This window comes from Anser cygnoides, chromosome 3 (assembly GCF_040182565.1).
Source record: "Anser cygnoides isolate HZ-2024a breed goose chromosome 3, Taihu_goose_T2T_genome, whole genome shotgun sequence".
Taxonomy (NCBI): Eukaryota; Metazoa; Chordata; class Aves; order Anseriformes; family Anatidae; genus Anser; species Anser cygnoides.
Genome location: NC_089875.1, coordinates 95,705,993 through 95,724,066, shown reverse-complemented (window position 1 = coordinate 95,724,066; position 18,074 = coordinate 95,705,993). Strand labels below are relative to the sequence as shown.

Sequence of the window (18,074 nt, the reverse complement as noted above, 5' to 3'; positions counted from 1 at the left end):
AGCTTTGACTTATTAATGGTAACAGAGTGTGTAGATCTTGTAATGCAAGGGCATATAGCAAAGGCATTCACTGTTTTTGTGTGAGCTTAAGTCATCCATCATTAACTAATGCATCCAGTGTGGCAAGAACAGTGCTAGACATGATATAAGCAGGTATTCTCATCTTTTATAATAACATCGCATAGTAACACTTAATAAGAAGAAACTGTACCTCAATTAAATCAATAAGGTACAGCAGCAATAATAAGAAGCAAGAAACATTGTTTTAAAAATTAATTGTTTTAAAAATTAATTCTGCTCTCATCAGGGCACTGAAGCATTTCCATCATCCTACTTGTACATCCAAATAAATGTTGTTAAAATATATCAGAAACTTTTGATCCTGTCTATACGGTGTCTCGACAACTTCTTTGGGAATTCACAGGATTTACAGAATCAACTACCCTGCCTCTTCTTTCATTTTTTTTCCTTTTCATGTGTGAATGTGTGTCCTTTACCACTATAGCACAGGTGTGATCTTTCTCCTGTAAAACTTTCTTCTGATGTACAGATCTGAAGTATGAAAGCGTGAAAATGTTTTCTCAAGAAATCTTGCTATTCTCTGGTAAAATCTTAGATTTCAAAGATAAACATTTTAGGAAAGGAAGCATTTATGTCTTTCAATAAGTACTAAACACAGCCTTTTATCAGATTTTACATAAGCAAAACAAAACAAAACAAGCAACCTTTTGAAAGAGTTATATGTTTTTAGTAGAAGTTTAGAAATCTGCATTTCTTATGCTAAAGTTCACAGAGATTGCTTCTGATTGAGAATGAAAAAATTGTTCCAGATTTGTACAACTTGGACACATACTTCAGTAATTTTAAAATGTTCTACTGAGTTATAGAATAAAAGACTTAGACAACCAGAGACCATGAAAGGACTGAAAATCTTTTTTGGTTTCAAAGGGCATTCAGTCAGGTCTCAATGAGCAATAAAAAGGACTGGAAAAATATAATTAGCTAACAACAAAGTGGCAGATGTTGATTGTCTTTGAAGCCCTAATCGGTCTGAGAAAGTTACCTGTGTATCTTTTCTAACTCCATAGACCAATGTGGTAAAACAGATAAGATGAAATACCCTTTTTATAACTCCTAGGTTCTAATAACTGATGGAGGTCATATTTTTAGTAGGGCAGAAAACTTCAGAATGCACTAGACTTATTTTTCTATCTAGCATCCAATTGTTTTTTATTTTATTTTATTTATTTTATTTATTTTATTTATTTTATTTTATTTTATTTTATTTTTATTTTAGTTATTTATTTATTTTCTGTGACTTTACTCACTAGCTTAGGTTCCTTTTGTACTTTGGTCAATATATCGACAACAGAAGATTACTTGAAATATATACTAAAAGAGTCTTCATCCTTTAGACACATTTTTAACTATAGCCAGCCTTTGCAATTTTTTTAACTACTTTTTTTTTGTAAAAATAATTCCAATCTTGTATTAAAATTCAATGCTTTGATTCCTACCTTAAAAAATGCATCTACAAGTGAACTTGGCCTTTCTGAGCCTTAAAAATACATATGTTCTGATAGAACAATGAGGGGGTTCTTTATCATACAAGATGAATTTATAATCTATTCTATGATACTGCCTGTATGAATGTTTTCCCAAACGGCTTCATCTTCTTCCATTCCCGAGTCATTAAATGAAGTTCAACAGCAGTATAAAAGAATTCAGGTTACATTTCCAGGAAAAAAAAAAAAAAAGGAAATGCATTAAGTAGGTTGTGTGGACAGCACTGATTTCCAATGGTGGTATCCCTATTTAGTCCTTCTGCAAGTTAATACAATACAATATGGAAAGCTTTTTAAGACTTCCATTCCTCACTGGCTCATATTCTTCCTTCAAATATTAACAAATATTTTTTCTCTTTAACATTTAGCTTATTTTACACCTCTCCTCTGCCATCACTTTTAACATGTGACTGTATAATTTGACTCTTGCAAAACTTTTTAAACAAATTCTTAGAAAGATGGTGTACAAAACACCTACTGTTTAACCTACTGTTAAATCTCAAAAAAATACATCATCAATGTAGATCAAATTGACATTTATTTAAAGAAAAGACATCACTTATTCATAATTTTAACCCTCAGATAACAATCCTGGATATTTCATGAGTATTACCATAAAACTATATTTTCATGATAAAATGTCTTTTAACTGGTGCACCAATATATGTTAATTACCCTGATTCTGATGGTAACTTGGTTACTTTACTAAATTCCAGATACTCAGCTCAGTCCTGGCTGTCCCTGGCTATAAGGAGACACAGCTTGTAGGGCCTAGTGAACAGGTCTTCACACCCATTCCTTCAGAGCTACCACAGACACAGTGATTCGTTTTACATGCACTCACACAACATGACCCAATTTTAGAAGTCAGTACACATTCATGTATAATAGAGATGTTATTGCAGGGTTATAGACTGAATGGAGCATGTGCAATAAGGAATATCTCCCAGCTTGATGGCTATAATAGCATTATTCTGAATGGATGTTGAGGACATCAGTGAGCTAGAAGAACATTCTTAATATTCTCTGAGGTGAGGTCATGCATACTATACTTGCTAAAGTTCTTTCATTCACATGAAGATTTAAGATCCTGTTCAAACTTCATTTTCTGATAAAGTTTGTTAATATAGCGATATCTAATTTTTTCTTTTTTCAGTTAGAATGGCTCCTGAATACATGTAACAAGTCTATTAGACAAAGCAGTCCAGGAGTGCAATTTTTCTTCAACTGTTACTTTACCAGGAGCCTGTCCCTGGTGGTGCATCTTCATGGGGTCCGCTCCAGCAGGTGACTATGCACTTAGCCACTTAATGCTTTTTTCTGACTCTGCTTCTAGGTAGCTTTGAAAATTGTCTTCTGACTCTGCTTCTAGACAGCCTTGAAAATTGCTTCCCCTCTTAGACCAAATCTCTAACAAGGGAAGCTGTGCCAGTATGACATATGAAGTTAAAAATTCTATTACAGTAATGTCCACTGCACTACCTGATCAACATTTCAACAATGCAGAATGTCAAATGTTGCATAACCAGCCTCCAGAAATCATTATTTAAAAACAGACACATTGATTCTATTCCTAACATTTTTGTATTTTATTTTATTTTTTTGTAATGTGCATCCCTTGTATTTACAATGCAATAGCCTACCTATTTAGGGCAATAAGGGTTTCCATCTGGGAGTGCATATATGATCTACTCTTTCATGAAAGAAGGGAATTTTTAAAAAGTAAACAGTTCCATTTTAGAAAGAAAACAATGAAATCAATATTTAGCTTGATAACACAGAAGTAAAGTTATGAATATTTTTGTGCAATTTTGTAAAATAGTATATTTTACTGTTTTAAGTACTGAAAATATAACGCAATAGTTTATTTTAAAGATCAAACTGTTCTATAGGTGAGGTCAAGCTAATAAAAGATCTTTGAAATTTTTAATCTCTGGCGTCTGTCTCTCCCACTTTCTCTCTCTCTTTTTCCTCCAACGTTTTTAGTTTAGTTTTTGATTTTACACATTATTTTGATATTGAATACAAGTTTTCTTCCTATTACAAGGTAAATGACTTAGTATGTGAATTCATCCAAAGAAAATGTGTTTAGTGGGTGATTAGTGTCTTGGAATTAACCATAGCACAAGTTAATTTCTGTGTTTTCTGATGTCTGTACGTTTTCAGGACCTCAGAATTATGTCTGTCTTGGTGGATGTGGGGAATACATCACACCTTTTCATGTAAGACCTAAAGCTGACTGTTAATTAAAATACTCATAGTTCCTTGTTACTCTCTCACAAATTAAGAAGATGGATATTTATTTATTTATTTTTTATTAAGAAGACATAGCTGATTAGCTGTAAAGCTTCTTCCAAAATTGATGTGAAATATAGTTTGTAGTTAACACAGAACAGCACATGTAGTTATGGGTAATTTTTCATACTAATTTCCTGAAAATCAATAAAACAAATGTTTGCATAAAGAACTGTTTGCACTGACTTATCATTTTTTTCTAAATGGTTCCTACACAAGAATATTTTACAATGCATTATTTTAATTATATATTGTGCTTTTTTTTTTTTTTTTAAATTTACACAAATAATAACTGTAAAAGAAGACTTGAGACAATAATAGTACAGGACAATGCTCTGTTATAAGACAGTATGTATTGAAGTTTAGCCTCAAGGAGCTTACACTAGTTACCCTCAAACAAAAAATTAGTGTACAAGTGTGAAATTCATTTTATACACTTAGCCCTGGATCTCACATCAGGTATGGTAGCTCAGAGTTTTGTGTAATTACTTAATTAAGTAAGGCATATGAGCTTTTCCTGAAATACTTATATAGTAAAAGCTATGGTGGGTAATAATTTATAATCATAGTTATACCAGTGTGCAACTGTATTTATATCAGAAGAGTGTGATTTTCTTACCTGCATAGATGTAACATAGACTGACTAAAGCATATTTGTATAACTATATGCAAGATGGGTAGGTGAAAGTGTTTTACTGCAGTGGGATACTCAAACTGATGAGTGTAACTTGCAGACAAATCCTATTGCTGTCATATGACCTTGGCCTGTAGAGCGGATGTACCACATAAACCAAACCACTTTTAAGGTAGCCCTTTGGAGAGGAAAATTAAGCTCATTGTATCTTGCTGTACAACACAACCTGTGCTTGTAAGTAACCATGGGATACAATGGCAACTGAAAACTACAAACCAGCGAGACCCCAATCATGGGGAAAAGACGCCAGAGTAATAAATGTGTCTGCGATTGTGTATTTGGTGCACATCACCAGTTTTTTTTATTAACTCTTATCTAACCATGAGAGAGCAAGAAATTTTGTGCATTTTGTGTTTTGATTAGTGGACACTTCTGGGTGAATGGACAAAGTTCTATTTGAGATGACTTTTTATGAAGTTTCCAACAGCAACATTTATCATTAATCAATAATCTCGTATAATTTGAAGTTTATGTAACAAGGTTATCAAAAGCAAACAAGCAAACAAAACAACCCCCCCCCCTTTATCTTTAGATATTAGATAAGAGAGAAATATAGCAAATTATGCCTTGATCCATGTAATCACATGGTAATTCTATTAACGTGTCTACCATTTTAAAGTGTAACAAAGAAATAATTATCAAGCAAAAGAATAAAAAGCAAACACACTGTCTCTCTACAGATCTTTTTGTCATATACAGTAATGATAAATATTTTGAGAAGCAACAGGTAAGCAACTATTTTTCTAAATCATATGACTTAAAAGTTTCCAAAATGTAAACATTCTTTTAATAAACATGAGCTCTTGTTTTTATCAGGAGCACTTATAAAGTGTCACATGATAATATTTACCATTAAAACAGTTGACTTCTTTCATTTAACTGAAATGTATCATACCTTACAGAAGCAAATGCTTTGATTGCCATTATACCCCAATCTTCACACAGCTATGAAAGGAAACACTGCTGGAAATAATTATTTACTTTAAAACTCCACATGAACATGCTCCCATGTGTTAGTAAACAGAAATGTATGAAGAAATGTGAAATAGAAAAAAGCCTTGAGACGTGGCAGAGCTTACCTGACAACTTCTCAGCAGATCTGCTGTTTAGCTGTCCAGTGCCTGTGAGGCCCTGAAACAGTGAGACACAATAAACTCAGTGTAACAATCATCTAGCCCACTACATTCACTTTTAACACATCAGGTTAAAATGACAACATATGCTTAATTAACTATTCAAAAAGAATTAGCATGCAACTCCAGCTGCAAGAGACTTTGTTCACAAACTACTTTGTTCTCATCAAAAAAGTAAACCAATCACATTGACAAAAAGCCACTGTAAACAAAAAGACTGTATTTAAAGGATTAACAGTTTTGGAATCCCTACCATCAAGTCATCTGTTTGGTTGGTTGGTTGGTTGGTTTGTTTTCATCAAAATTTAGGTTATATATTTGTTGTTAGCAAGAGTTGCATTACTATTATTGTTAATTTTAGTTCTGTTTATTACCTTGAGGGTTATATATTGTAGAATCATTTTGTTGTCACTAGTTAATGTTAATTAGTTGTTTTAATAACCTATATACCTATTTGTTATCTTTTGGTAGGTTTACTTTTTTAACTATCAGTAACTTAATAACTGAGAATATTTAACATTACTGTTGCATACTCAAAATTACAGAGTTACTATTAGTGTTACCTGTTTAACGTTTAGTCATCCTTTGAGTCCTGTGACATATTTCCTTAATAATCATCAGCCATCAAGTCTGATAGTCTCAAAAGAAATATCAGCCCTCTAAACTGCCTTCAAGGGCGGTGATATTTAGCACTGAAAATTACAAATAAAGTTTTTGAGGTTGAGTACCAACAACTGGGCAGTGACACTGATGATTTGTTTATCAAGACAAATTGATATATACTACAAAAATGCAGTCAACGCACTCTTCCGAGTGAAAACAAATAAGTGAATCTATGCAATGCTTACATGTTGAATGGGATATTTAATGTGCGGGGAAACTCAAAGGTTGAAGAACTAGCATTTAGACAGTCTAACAGTGGTAAGTGGTAATCTTACCTCTTTAAACTCCATTACATTCTCACGAGAGACATGCTAATACAAACAAGTCAATCAGAGTTTGTGTTTAGCAAGATCAAGCTTAGAGGATAGTTTAAAATCCATTTATTGTTCTAAAGCATTTTTTTCCATTAACATGTTATACATTAGTGGATACTAACCATGATTCATGTAACAGTTTAGTTTGTTAACTTTTAAATTATTTAACAACCAGAAGTTATTAATACAACTTTTAAAGTCTTACACAAAAAGCTTAAAACAGGCTTGGGTTCATTTTTGTAATTTTTATATAAAAAACATTTTTAGGCATCTCTTGAAAAAGAAATAAAGCAGGCATTTAAAGCTAGAAAACAAGTAATTCCAAATTTAGTTTGTTACAAAAGGTTTCAGCTTTATTGACAAATTATGGCAAACATATTTGACAAAATTATGGTTTCCTATTTAGAGAAGCTTACACATGGAACTTTATGTGATTTTTTTAACAAATACAGGTTAAAACACTGAACAAATTCAGTTAGCTACATACATACAGTAGCTGCTTGTTTTCAACCCCATTAAAACAGCATTTAAAATTAAATTTACAAACTTAATATCGAACATCTTAATCTAAACTAACATATATTAAAAAAGACAGGTTAAAACATCTTATCTACAACTTGATTATTGTCTGGTTCAAATGAAAAAAGGAAAAAAATCATATTACAGTCTTTCAGCAACCCTAAACAAAAACTCAGCCTTAGCTAGTATGTAGAGAGACTCAAGATCTGTAACAGTGTCATGCTTTTTAAGTTACACACAGCAATGAATACAACCAACAGAACATCATCTTTGAATGGTTTCTAGACAATGCTTGCCAAAGTTTTTGTTTGTTTGTTTCTGTTTTTTTTTGTTTTGTTTGTTTTTAAAGTCCGTGTTATAAAATAATACTAATGCCAATGTCACTCCAATGTTATAAGAAATACAAGTAGTACATAGGATAATAATGAGCAGTAATCCCTAGGATAGAAAAGAAATGGACTATTACTTGTCTTGTTGCTGTTTATGTGGAGACCACAGGCTATTAATTGTCTTTGAGATGAGGTCACAGATGAGGAGGACCTTCAATATCTACCATAGGGGTGTTCCCTGTAACCCCCTCGGGCTGACCTTGGAGGTGGTGCCTTTAGGCTGGAACGGGTGGTGGCCCATTCTTCTTGTGCTAAAAACAGAAGAGAAAAGATATGTTTTGTAAATATCTAACTGGAAAGAACAAAGTGATGTCACCACTAACGGTTGTCAAAATTCTTGAGAGTTTTGGCTAAAAGCTTTACAAAAATAAAACAGAGATGGTGTTGTCATTCATGTCTTTATCTTCCCACAAAAACAAAACAAATCAAATCAAAATGAAACAACAACAACAAAAAATATCACCACCACCACCAGCAACAAAAACCAACAATAAAACAAAACAAAAAATCCCTACAAACATAAAGAAAACTAACCTACTTCTCAACATAGACATCTCATCTACGTCAGGATGAAAAAACTCTTACTCCTTCACTTTCAGCAGAGAATGGATATCTAGTGCGGTGGCAGTACAGTCAGCTTTGGAAAAATCACTGCACATGCCTGCCAGCTCAGAATTTATTTTGTGTTTTGAGCTTCTAGCATTTAAGATAAAGCATCAATGTGAATAACATTTTATGTAGCTGGTATGTTAATAAGATGAAAACTTGAATCATAAAAAAGTAATTGAAATATATTTGATTTTTTACTTCCATTTGAGGCAGAAAGAAAAGAAACAAAAATAATGGAAGAAAAATATGTAGGAAGGAAGCTACTCCGTTAAGCTTTTGCTTTGCCAAATAGTTTTTGTTTTGTATTATCATTAGAATAGTTTTTCTTTTTCTTAATTGGTACTAATTATATATATATATATATATATATAAAACACGATATATATGCCCAGAAAGAATAAAATAAAATCCTTAAAACTTTTTCAATATGTACAAAGTTTCTATAAATATTTTTTCACAGACAAGGTGTTTCTGGAAGTTGAGCCTTTCAATGGAGCAAACAGGAACCTACCTACAGCTGTAGTCTAGCAGTTGAACCCCAAACTTCAACTGTTTTCCCTATCAACTAGTGGATCGTTGAACAATTTCTGGTTTCGTCTTCCACTGACTTCAACTGATTGTACATACAGTGCTTAAAATGGACATCACAGAAATAACAGTATATCATCTCTCCTATGTCATACATACAGTGTAACATTTTCCCTGCTACAGTAGTCTTAGAATATATCTGAAGTACACATGATCACCAGGCAGCTTCAAAATCTCTGCATATCCCTGCAAAGTTATGTGATAACCTGTGTACATTTTTGCGATGAAATATAGAAACTATCTAGAAATCAGTGTGGCAAATATTAATTGTTGTCAATATATTGTCATTTTGTTAGTAATCTGTATGTTTGTAAAGAGATTTGTGTAGAAGATAAATGTTTGTAAAATATAAAAGTAGAAGACAAGCCTTCTGATGCTAGTGCAAAAAGAACAGTTTTTAAGATGCATAAAAAGCAGAGACTGAAAAGATAAGAGTTTAGAAGATTGGAAGGTGTCTTCAAGCCAGTGGAAAAGACAGAAACTTTCAAATTGACCATAAAGCAGTATATTTGCTATTGCTATTGATACAAATTTAATTGGTAGATATAGTAAAATTGGCTCCTTTCACTAGTTCAAAAGTTGGGACATTTTATTTAATTTATAAGTAGTTAACACAATAATAAACTGAACTACTCAGTCCTGAGCTACTGATGAAGGTTTGAAACATTCGAGGTCCTTGCCCCATAAATTTAAAAATTTAATTGTATCCATTTTTAAGAGATACACAATTTTTATGTCATGATCCATAAAACTGAACAAAAGAGCATTTCAGAATATTTTTTCCTGTTTCAGGACTTGTTTCAGACTTTTGTTACCTCATTCAGTCACCCCAAGAAGTGTTGAAATGAGTACTCTTAGTGTATTGACAAAATTCATCTATATGAAATAAATGTGAATGTTGCTGAACTCCCAGGTAGAAGGAGATAAACTGTGAATCAATGTGGGGCATATCAGATCTGGTAAATCAGTGCAAAAACATTCCTTGCTTGTAGCTAAGAAGTACATATTTTTACTACATTATTGATGTTACTTGCAACTTTCTCATTTATTTGCTATTAAACCAAGCCAGGATATTCTTAAGTTTGACCTGATCCCTGAGGCACCTGTAGAAAAAATCCAACCCCAATTAAATTTTATTTCTCCTCTCCTCTCCTCTCCTCTCCTCTCCTCTCCTCTCCTCTCCTCTCCTCTCCTCTCCTCTCCTCTCCTCTCCTCTCCTCTCCTCTCCTCTCCTCTCCTCTCCTCTCCTCTCCTCTCCTCTCCTCTCCTCTCCTCTCCTCTCCTCTCCTCTCCTCTCCTCTCCTCTCCTCTCCTCTCCTCTCCTCTCCTCTCCTCTCCTCTCCTCCTCTCCTCTCCTCTCCTCTCCTCTCCTCTCCTCTCCTCTCCTCTCCTCTCCTCTCCTCTCCTCTCCTCTCCTCTCCTCTCCTCTCCTCTCCTCTCCTCTCCTCTCCTCTCCTCTCCTCTCCTCTCCTCTCCTCTCCTCTCCTCTCCTCTCCTCTCCTCTCCTCTCCTCTCCTCTCTCCTCCCCTCTCCTCTCCTCCCCTCTCCTCTCCTCCCCTCTCTCCTCCCCTCCCCTCCCCTCCCCTCCCCTCCCCTCCCCTCCCCTCCCCTCCCCTCCCCTCCCCTCCCCTCCCCTCCCCTCCCCTCCCCTCCCCTCCCCTCCCCTCCCCCCCTCCCCTCCCCTCCCCTCCCCTCCCCTCCCCTCCCCTCCCCCCCTCCCCTCCCCTCCCCCCCTCGCCTCCCCTCCCATCCCCTCGCCTCCCCTCGCCTCCTTTCACCTTGTTTTGCCTTTCCTTTCCTTTTGCCTTGCCTTTCCAAGAGGCACTGGTCTTTCAGATGTCATGTTTAATGACTTAAACAAGAAAATATAACTTTCTATACAAAATAAAATACATTAGCTAGTACATCATAATATCAAACATCAAAATTATATTAGTCATACATTTCAAATAAAGCTAACTACATTTCCTTAAATTTAGCCTGCTATTTGATTAATGAAATGATGGTCTCAGATTAAATATAATAAAGAACTTAAAATTTTTTATCTCCATTAAGAAATGTCAAAGATTTTCTTTTACTAAACCAAGCTTTTATAGCAATAGGCATTATTTTTCTCTCAAGCAAAGTTTTTGTAAATATATGTTCTTGAACAGAACAAAGGTTCAGTAAAAAATCAAAATTTTGATTGTTTTGAAGTTAGTATAGATAACTTACCAAAGCTCATTCTTCACTAGTCTGTCTTTAGCTTATTCATGTTGATTAGTTATGATGAGCATATAATGACAGGATTCTCCAGTGTGACAAGCATAGAGGTCTTTTTTACCTCGATTAATACGTCGATTGATAATAATAATATAAAATTCCAAATACACAACAGTACTATCATTGCACAGTACAAGCACAGCAAAAAAAAAAAGTAAGCATCTTCATTTTGTTTGGATTTTCTTTTATATAGATATATGTTAGAGTCCAATTTCTGATGTGAACAATCAGTATGGTCATAGACCACATCTGGCAGTGCAGGCACATGCAACATTGCCATGTTTGCATCATACTGAACCGTGAATGGGCTTAAATGCAGGTTGGAGAGGACATTTATTTCCTTCCTTTTATCTTTTGATGTTCCTGCTCCTTTCGGTATAGATATAACTGGCCTACTAAATTGGCCCACTGGCTTCATACTCTCTGATACTCTGTCACTGAAATCACTTATATTTTCCAAAGGCAAGGGGTAAATTTGTCCCTCCAGTCATATCACACATGTCAAAGAGAGTATAAAATTGTGTTATACAGATTTCTTTCCAGTTTTGGTTTGAGATGGTAAATCATTAGTAATGTATTCTTCCAGTGTAGACAAACCTAATGACCTCCTTATTTTCCAAACTTTGTTTTAATGAGAAATAAAAATATTGCTGATGTTAAGGAAGAATTAATTGCTCCTTGCTATTCACCTTGGAAGTTTAAAAGTTGCCACTACCTATTTTTTAAAGTTTATTATATCATTTAATGAATTTTAACACTTTAAAAATTCTCCCTGAATAATACATGAAATTCATCATTTATTCATTTTCATTTAGTAGGAAAAACAACAGTATTCCCCTTGGAAAACCAGAATATCTGTTATTTTCTTACATAATTGGAGTATGTAATCTTGCTAGAGATCTAAAAAAAAAAAAAGACCTGTATGCCAAAGACTCCAGGAGTGAGCAGAGGTAGCAGAAAAAAAGTTTGGCTGAACTGAAACATTTTAATTAATGAGCCTGTTGTTTTTTAATGGACATGTTTCTATTGCTGTTATCTTGTTTTTCCTAATCAATCACTGCTGACTTTTGTGGCCAGTAAGAAAATAATTAGCTTACCCTAGAATGAATGGTTAAAACAGGTATCAAAGATAGCTTTTATAAAACTAATCAAAAAATAAAAAAGTATAAGATAATGCCCTCTGAAAACAGAAAAATGAGAATATGAAACATAAGAAGACTGTTAAGTTTCTGGAAACTTAACTTCTATGCAAGATGTCCTCTCTGAAACTACATTTCATTATCTCGTCTGGAGTTTGAGAGGGGAACATGCATGGTGGAGAGGGGACATAATAGCTGCAGAGCTAAGTGAGGATCAGGATAGAATGTACACCTTTGTACATTCATGTGGACACCTTTGGAGAAGATTTGGAAGTAGCTGCTCTTGATATGGAAGAAGGGCTTCTGTTGCATTTTATTTTATTTTTTTTCATGGTGCATTCCATTTATTGCTGTTTCTCTGAGCTGCTCAGTAAATTCTGTTGCTGATTATTATCATCAGCATTATTATTATTATTATTTACTGTTACATGAAACCAAAGTTTACTGTGGAAAGCTGCTGCCTAGAGGGCTGAAGAAGCATCAGCCAATACGATATAGTCCTAAATCCTCAGGTCTCTCATTCCTACAGGGAATCACTTTCCATATCGTGAATTTAAAAATCCTGCCTCTGCAGTATGTTTCATTACACCCTTTAAAAATGGCATTTTGCTGTAAATGTGCTGCAGCTTCAATTACCCTTTGCTGAAGTGTCACTGCATTTGCTGAGAGGCCCTGGGGAGGAGTAAGGTTTAGATAAAAATGTAGAAGCTTTATTTATATAAATGAAAATGACTAAAGTAGTGAAAATACTCACTAACTGTACAACACAAAGACAAAACAATTTCTTGTTCCCTTAGACTCCCCTCCCCTAACTTCTGATTAAAATACCTTCATATAAACCATATAAATGCGTTTCTGAAACCGCATGTGAGAACACAATCTTTCTGCCAGCTCTTATATATTAAAAAATGACTGTATATAACCATTGGAGGAAGCTGTTTTTCCTTGACTAATAGTGTTTTTAGAGTAACTTGTTGCTGTGGCTGTACCAGCTTCTACAACAGAACAAGAACAGAAACCCTAATTTGTAGTACAAGTCCTCTGTGTTCTTTATTCCAGCAACATGGTGGACCTATTTGCTTGATTTCCAACTTCAACAAGGAAGGATGGTGGTCACTATTTATTTACAACTATTTGTTGTAATTCGCTACCAATGATGTAGCAGTAAAGGATTATATATTTATTGTGTTGAAAGAAAGTTGATATGGAACAACACTATCAAGAGTCTCTGAACCACATGAACCTGGTGAATAACAAGATAAAGCCACACCAGAAATTAAAATTGGATTATTATTGTGGTAACTTTTTTTTTTACATTTTAAATTAATTTTTAGTTGATTTCTCTACCAACCATTAAAATTACACCAGGATTACACCAGGAAAAATATCTCGGCTGCTCTACTTTGATTACTCTGATACTTTTTGAAATAAATAGGAAGAAAGATTCCCCTTCTAAAAGATCCTTAACAGCTGTGGATGTCATGCTAGCTTTTACATACTGCCACAAACCTTCTGAGAGGAACAGTGTGGTTCTCAGAGCAAAATCTCTTGAGTATATGCTTTTGAAAGGGATCGTGTTCCCAAAGACCCCCCTAAGAATCTGTATAATAGGAGCGTTGTCCTGCCAAATGGTGAATTCAAGTATCCTGGTCTCCTTTGGAGTGTATTTGGTTTTAGTGCTAACTGAAACATGAAATTACATCATTGACAGTACATGGAGAAGGCAACTGAGGGAAGCAGCAGTCTTGCTAACTCCTTGAAATTACAGTTTCCTCTGAATCATGGCTTCCAAGTTCCCACTCACTAGCAGAAGCAGTGATCCCAGAAATGGGTTAGAAAGACTGTTTTTGGTATTGTTCAGTTGACTATGTATTGCAAGATAAGATCTTCCTTTGTGATTTCCTTATTAAAAAAAAAAAAGCACATATATTTAAGAATGCATTATTTAGTTAATATTATTACTATATGTGTTAAGAGGATGTAGGCAAAAAAACTTTCAAAATAATTAGCTGTACAGTGGAATACAGACTGACTTTTTTCACCCATGATTTCATATATTTATCTGGCTACATCCCTTGCTTATTTTTCTTACACCTTCTTTTGTATGAAAGCTCATAGCTGCTGCTTTGAGAGGAACAAGTTACTATGCAATAGCATGCATCCGGAGGTGATTCTAGCCCCAGTCTTCAGTTCCAGGATGTTAATTCCAGAGGTGTCACAGATGATCTCCTCTGGGATACAGTACTGGTCAGGAGGTGAGAGGAGAGAGTAATTTGACATTGTGATCTCTATTAATTAGTAGAGAAATTAACTATTTGCACTCCAGAAAAAACAAACAAACAAACAAAAAATCCCATAAAGTCTTAAAACCTGCATATGGCATATAAAAAAAGGAATAAATTATGGGTGCAGATCCTTGAGAACACAAAACCACAAACATACAGACACACAGTCAGGAAAAAAAAGGGCTCAAAACATGTTGTGAAGTAGGAAACTTGCTGGTGAGAACAGTCAAGCCTGGTCTTTCTCTGAGAGACTGTGCCAAAATGGAAAGGAAAGAGAACCTGGACATATCTGGTCTTAATATGTCAGTGAAGTGGAAACTGCACCAGAGTTCAGATGAAGAGCAGGTAAGAGCTGTAGTCTGGAAGCAAGAAAGGTAATCAGGAAAATCACTACTGAGACTGTGAATCAGCACGACCAAGAGCTGAAGAGATGTGCAGAGAGGTCACCTGATTCCTTTTCCTCCTTCTCATTTCTGTGCAAAGAAACCCTGTGGAGTCTGACCTCCCCATTCCCTTAGTCATGTCCAGCCTGCCTTCATCCTTCTGCTTTGGAGGGCTTTTTTCTTCTTCTGTTCTTTGCTACTTCTGTCACTGACGCTACCAGATGTCAATGACTGAAAGATAAATTTGAATAAAATAAAATAAAATACAGAGAACGTATAAAATAGAAAGAAGGTGATGAGTAAAGGAGCACAAAAGCATTTTTTTTGCCTGCACTCACAGGAGTTGGGATTGAAAGTGTAAAAAGAGATAGTTAAAATGACAGTTTAAGAAGAAGCATGTAAAAGATCGAAGAACAATGCACTGAGGGCATACAAATTGAAACTAGGGACAGAGGTGAACTAGGGAGCAGACCTAGAAAGCATGTCAGAAAATGGACATTTCATTTTATTAATAGTTGAAGAGAAATCTATGCAGGCAGCTTAATTACTTAGAGGTGAGGGTCCAGTTTTTTCCAGGAATTTGTTATTACCAATTTGGTAATTTCTCTGATTAGTGAAGAATAAATGTGTGTTTCCTTTTCAGAAACTGAAAGTATAAATTATGGCTGATGTGTTGGAAATAGAGTTTATAGCTAAGGAATCTGGGTGTGCTTGGGCATGAGGATTGCTTTGGGTATGATAACAAATGCCATCTTAGTCAATGAATTTTCTGGTGACTAGTTTGGTAGGAAATGTGGCACAGCCCCTTAAATTACACTGGACACCTTTCAGTTTGCTGCATGCTCCACCAGGAGACACTCACCACTAGGAAACGTAAATTAACTGTTACTATCACAGACAATTGGCACCCTTGGTTTATGATTGATTGAAATTGTGTGTTAGTATTTTAGTACTGCTTTTTACAATTCAGATTGACTCTTAGCTGCTGTGTTCATTGAGTTCTCTATATATTTTCAGTATCTGTTACAGACATCAATATATTAGCTGAAACTCCCTTGACAGGTTATTGTACAACCAATTGCTAGTAGATTCAGTAGCTCAGATTGTTAAACCACAAAATATAAGTTAGATTTTTTTTTTCCTTACTGGGCAGTCAAAGTGAAAAAAATGTCATAGTAATTTTAACCTGTGAAATTCTTTTGAATCTGGTATCACTAAATGGTTTAATTTATAACAGAGAGGAAAACACATGAAGTTGTTTCTGTCTTACTATTTTACCTATGTAGTATTAAGAGTACATTAAAATTCACAGTGGTCTACCTAATACAAAATTCTGCTCTGAACAGTGTTATCATCACATGCTTAAATGTCTTCTAGTACAAGACTGCAGTTAAACACATATTCAGAGAACTTCACTTCTTCAGTCAGCATTTTTTAACCTTGTCATGGAATTTCGATCACTGAATAAAACTCTTTCACAAATACAAAGAGGGCAACAATACAAGTAATTGAAAGACAGATGATTTACAGTTAAAAATAATATATTAACAAATATATTTAATATATTAACAATATATTAACAAATCAGTATCTGATTTGCATATGAATGTTATTTCCCAATAACATTTACATTTATATTTGTTACTTATATCCTGTAATTATAAAGACCCGATCCCTTCTTTTTCCTGGTAACTTATTTAACATCTGAATATTGCCCAAATTTTAGGGGGACAATTTTATTAATCTCTAGTCAATTATTTTGGGACAGGTGGCCAGGAAGAGATAAAAAGAGCTATTCTGTTTAGATAGTTAAGATGTATATTACAGTAATTAAGATAATGCTTTAATGTGATTTGCCATTTAGCTTTCAATGTTATTAGAAACACAGACACTGCTTTTAATTCACAATAAAATAGCTTTCTTTCCTATGAGGAAATATTCTCCTTAAAATCTTTACAAGGTCACTGCATACATTTGGCAAGAGAACACAACACTAGAGATGGAGTGTAAGTGGAATAAGGAATTGTGATTTCTAGCTCTTCTCCTTATTTGCTCAGTGACTTTGGATTTTTTTTTTTATTTTTATTTATTTATTTATTTATTTATTATGGTATGGCTGCCTCACCAGTAAAATGAGACAGGAATACCTACCTCCCTGGAGTGTTCTGAAATGTAATTAATTGTCTGAGCGGTAAAAGAAAAGTGCTATAGATGTGCTTAGTAGAACACCCAATAGAAACCAGACAATTAACTTTAAAATGAGAACACTGAAAATTAGAATGATTTTCTTTGGATAATTCAATTTGTCCTGTCTTTCTCGTAAATCTCCAAACTTCCTCCTGGAAAAGATGGGTGGAGGCACAGTGCTAAGCAATGCTTGGAAACTTTTTTCTACTCAGGCTAGTGACTAAAGTTCTGCTAACATTGACAAAGCCAGCATTTCACCCCATAAATCCACTCAGAAAATATAGTGTCACTTGTACCATAATTGGACAGGTATATATTATTTTAGACAAAAAAAGCAAAGCAAAACAAAACAAACAAACAAAAACGAGAACGGGCTTTGCCTTATTTTATAAGAATACAATTTGCATAGTTTTTTTTGTTTTTATTTTGGTCTCTTTTTGCTTATATGCAAAGCCCACAACATGCTCAAGATTTTCTCCCTTGATGTCTGTGCATTTACAATTTTGAAAGAAGAATAACTGGAGTGGCTATCTTTCAAATCACAAATGGTGATTTTTATTTAAATATGGACTTGTGTCAGAGGACAAAAACTATTTTTGAAACACAGTCTGAAAACCACTAAGTTTACTTATACCATACTAAAAAGCACTTGTTTTTACTAAACCTACATAAAGTCAAGTTTGCATATGCAATATATATGGCTCAAAAACCTGAAATGGTAGGAAAACCTCCTGGTTTAATAGTCTATTTTGTGGACTTAGCTGTAACTGTTTCAAAAAAACACTCTCCCTGTGCTTGATGCTACTTTCCCTTCAGGAGGGCTAGCTAATTAGCCGACATGGGTACTCTAAATTTACTGTGTATTGTGAACTTCCCTGGCTTAAACTGATTCTTCTAAGTGGAGAATCAAAGAAACCATCAAGAAACCATCCATGCAACTGCACTGAAGCAGATGAGATGATTACTGTGGCACAAGTAATGTTGGCAAGAGGAGCAGTAATGAGTATAGGAGAAGGCAATTTCTTACAGGGCTTCAGCCACTTTTGCAG

At 34.5% G+C, this 18,074-nt stretch overlaps 1 protein-coding gene across 7 annotated transcripts in view; it reads right to left on the bottom strand.

Moving 5' to 3' along the window:
* KHDRBS2 (KH RNA binding domain containing, signal transduction associated 2) overlaps positions 1 to 18,074 on the bottom strand; it is a 378,305-nt gene that overhangs the window by 24,390 nt on the left and 335,841 nt on the right. For 5 of the 7 annotated variants that reach the window (XR_010830531.1, XR_010830534.1, XR_010830532.1 and 2 more), the window contains exons 9-10: positions 7,650 to 7,823; positions 5,634 to 5,685 (exon numbers count right to left, since the gene is read on the bottom strand). Coding sequence is in view for 1 of the 7 variants with exons in the window: in XM_066994744.1 (XP_066850845.1) it covers positions 7,726 to 7,823 (98 nt within the window). In the remaining 6 variants the exon portion in view is untranslated. Of the gene's footprint in view, positions 1 to 5,633; positions 5,686 to 6,250; positions 6,380 to 7,403; positions 7,824 to 18,074 lie in introns of those variants that run through there. The other 2 variants (XR_010830533.1, XM_066994744.1) reach the window with 2 other exon arrangements.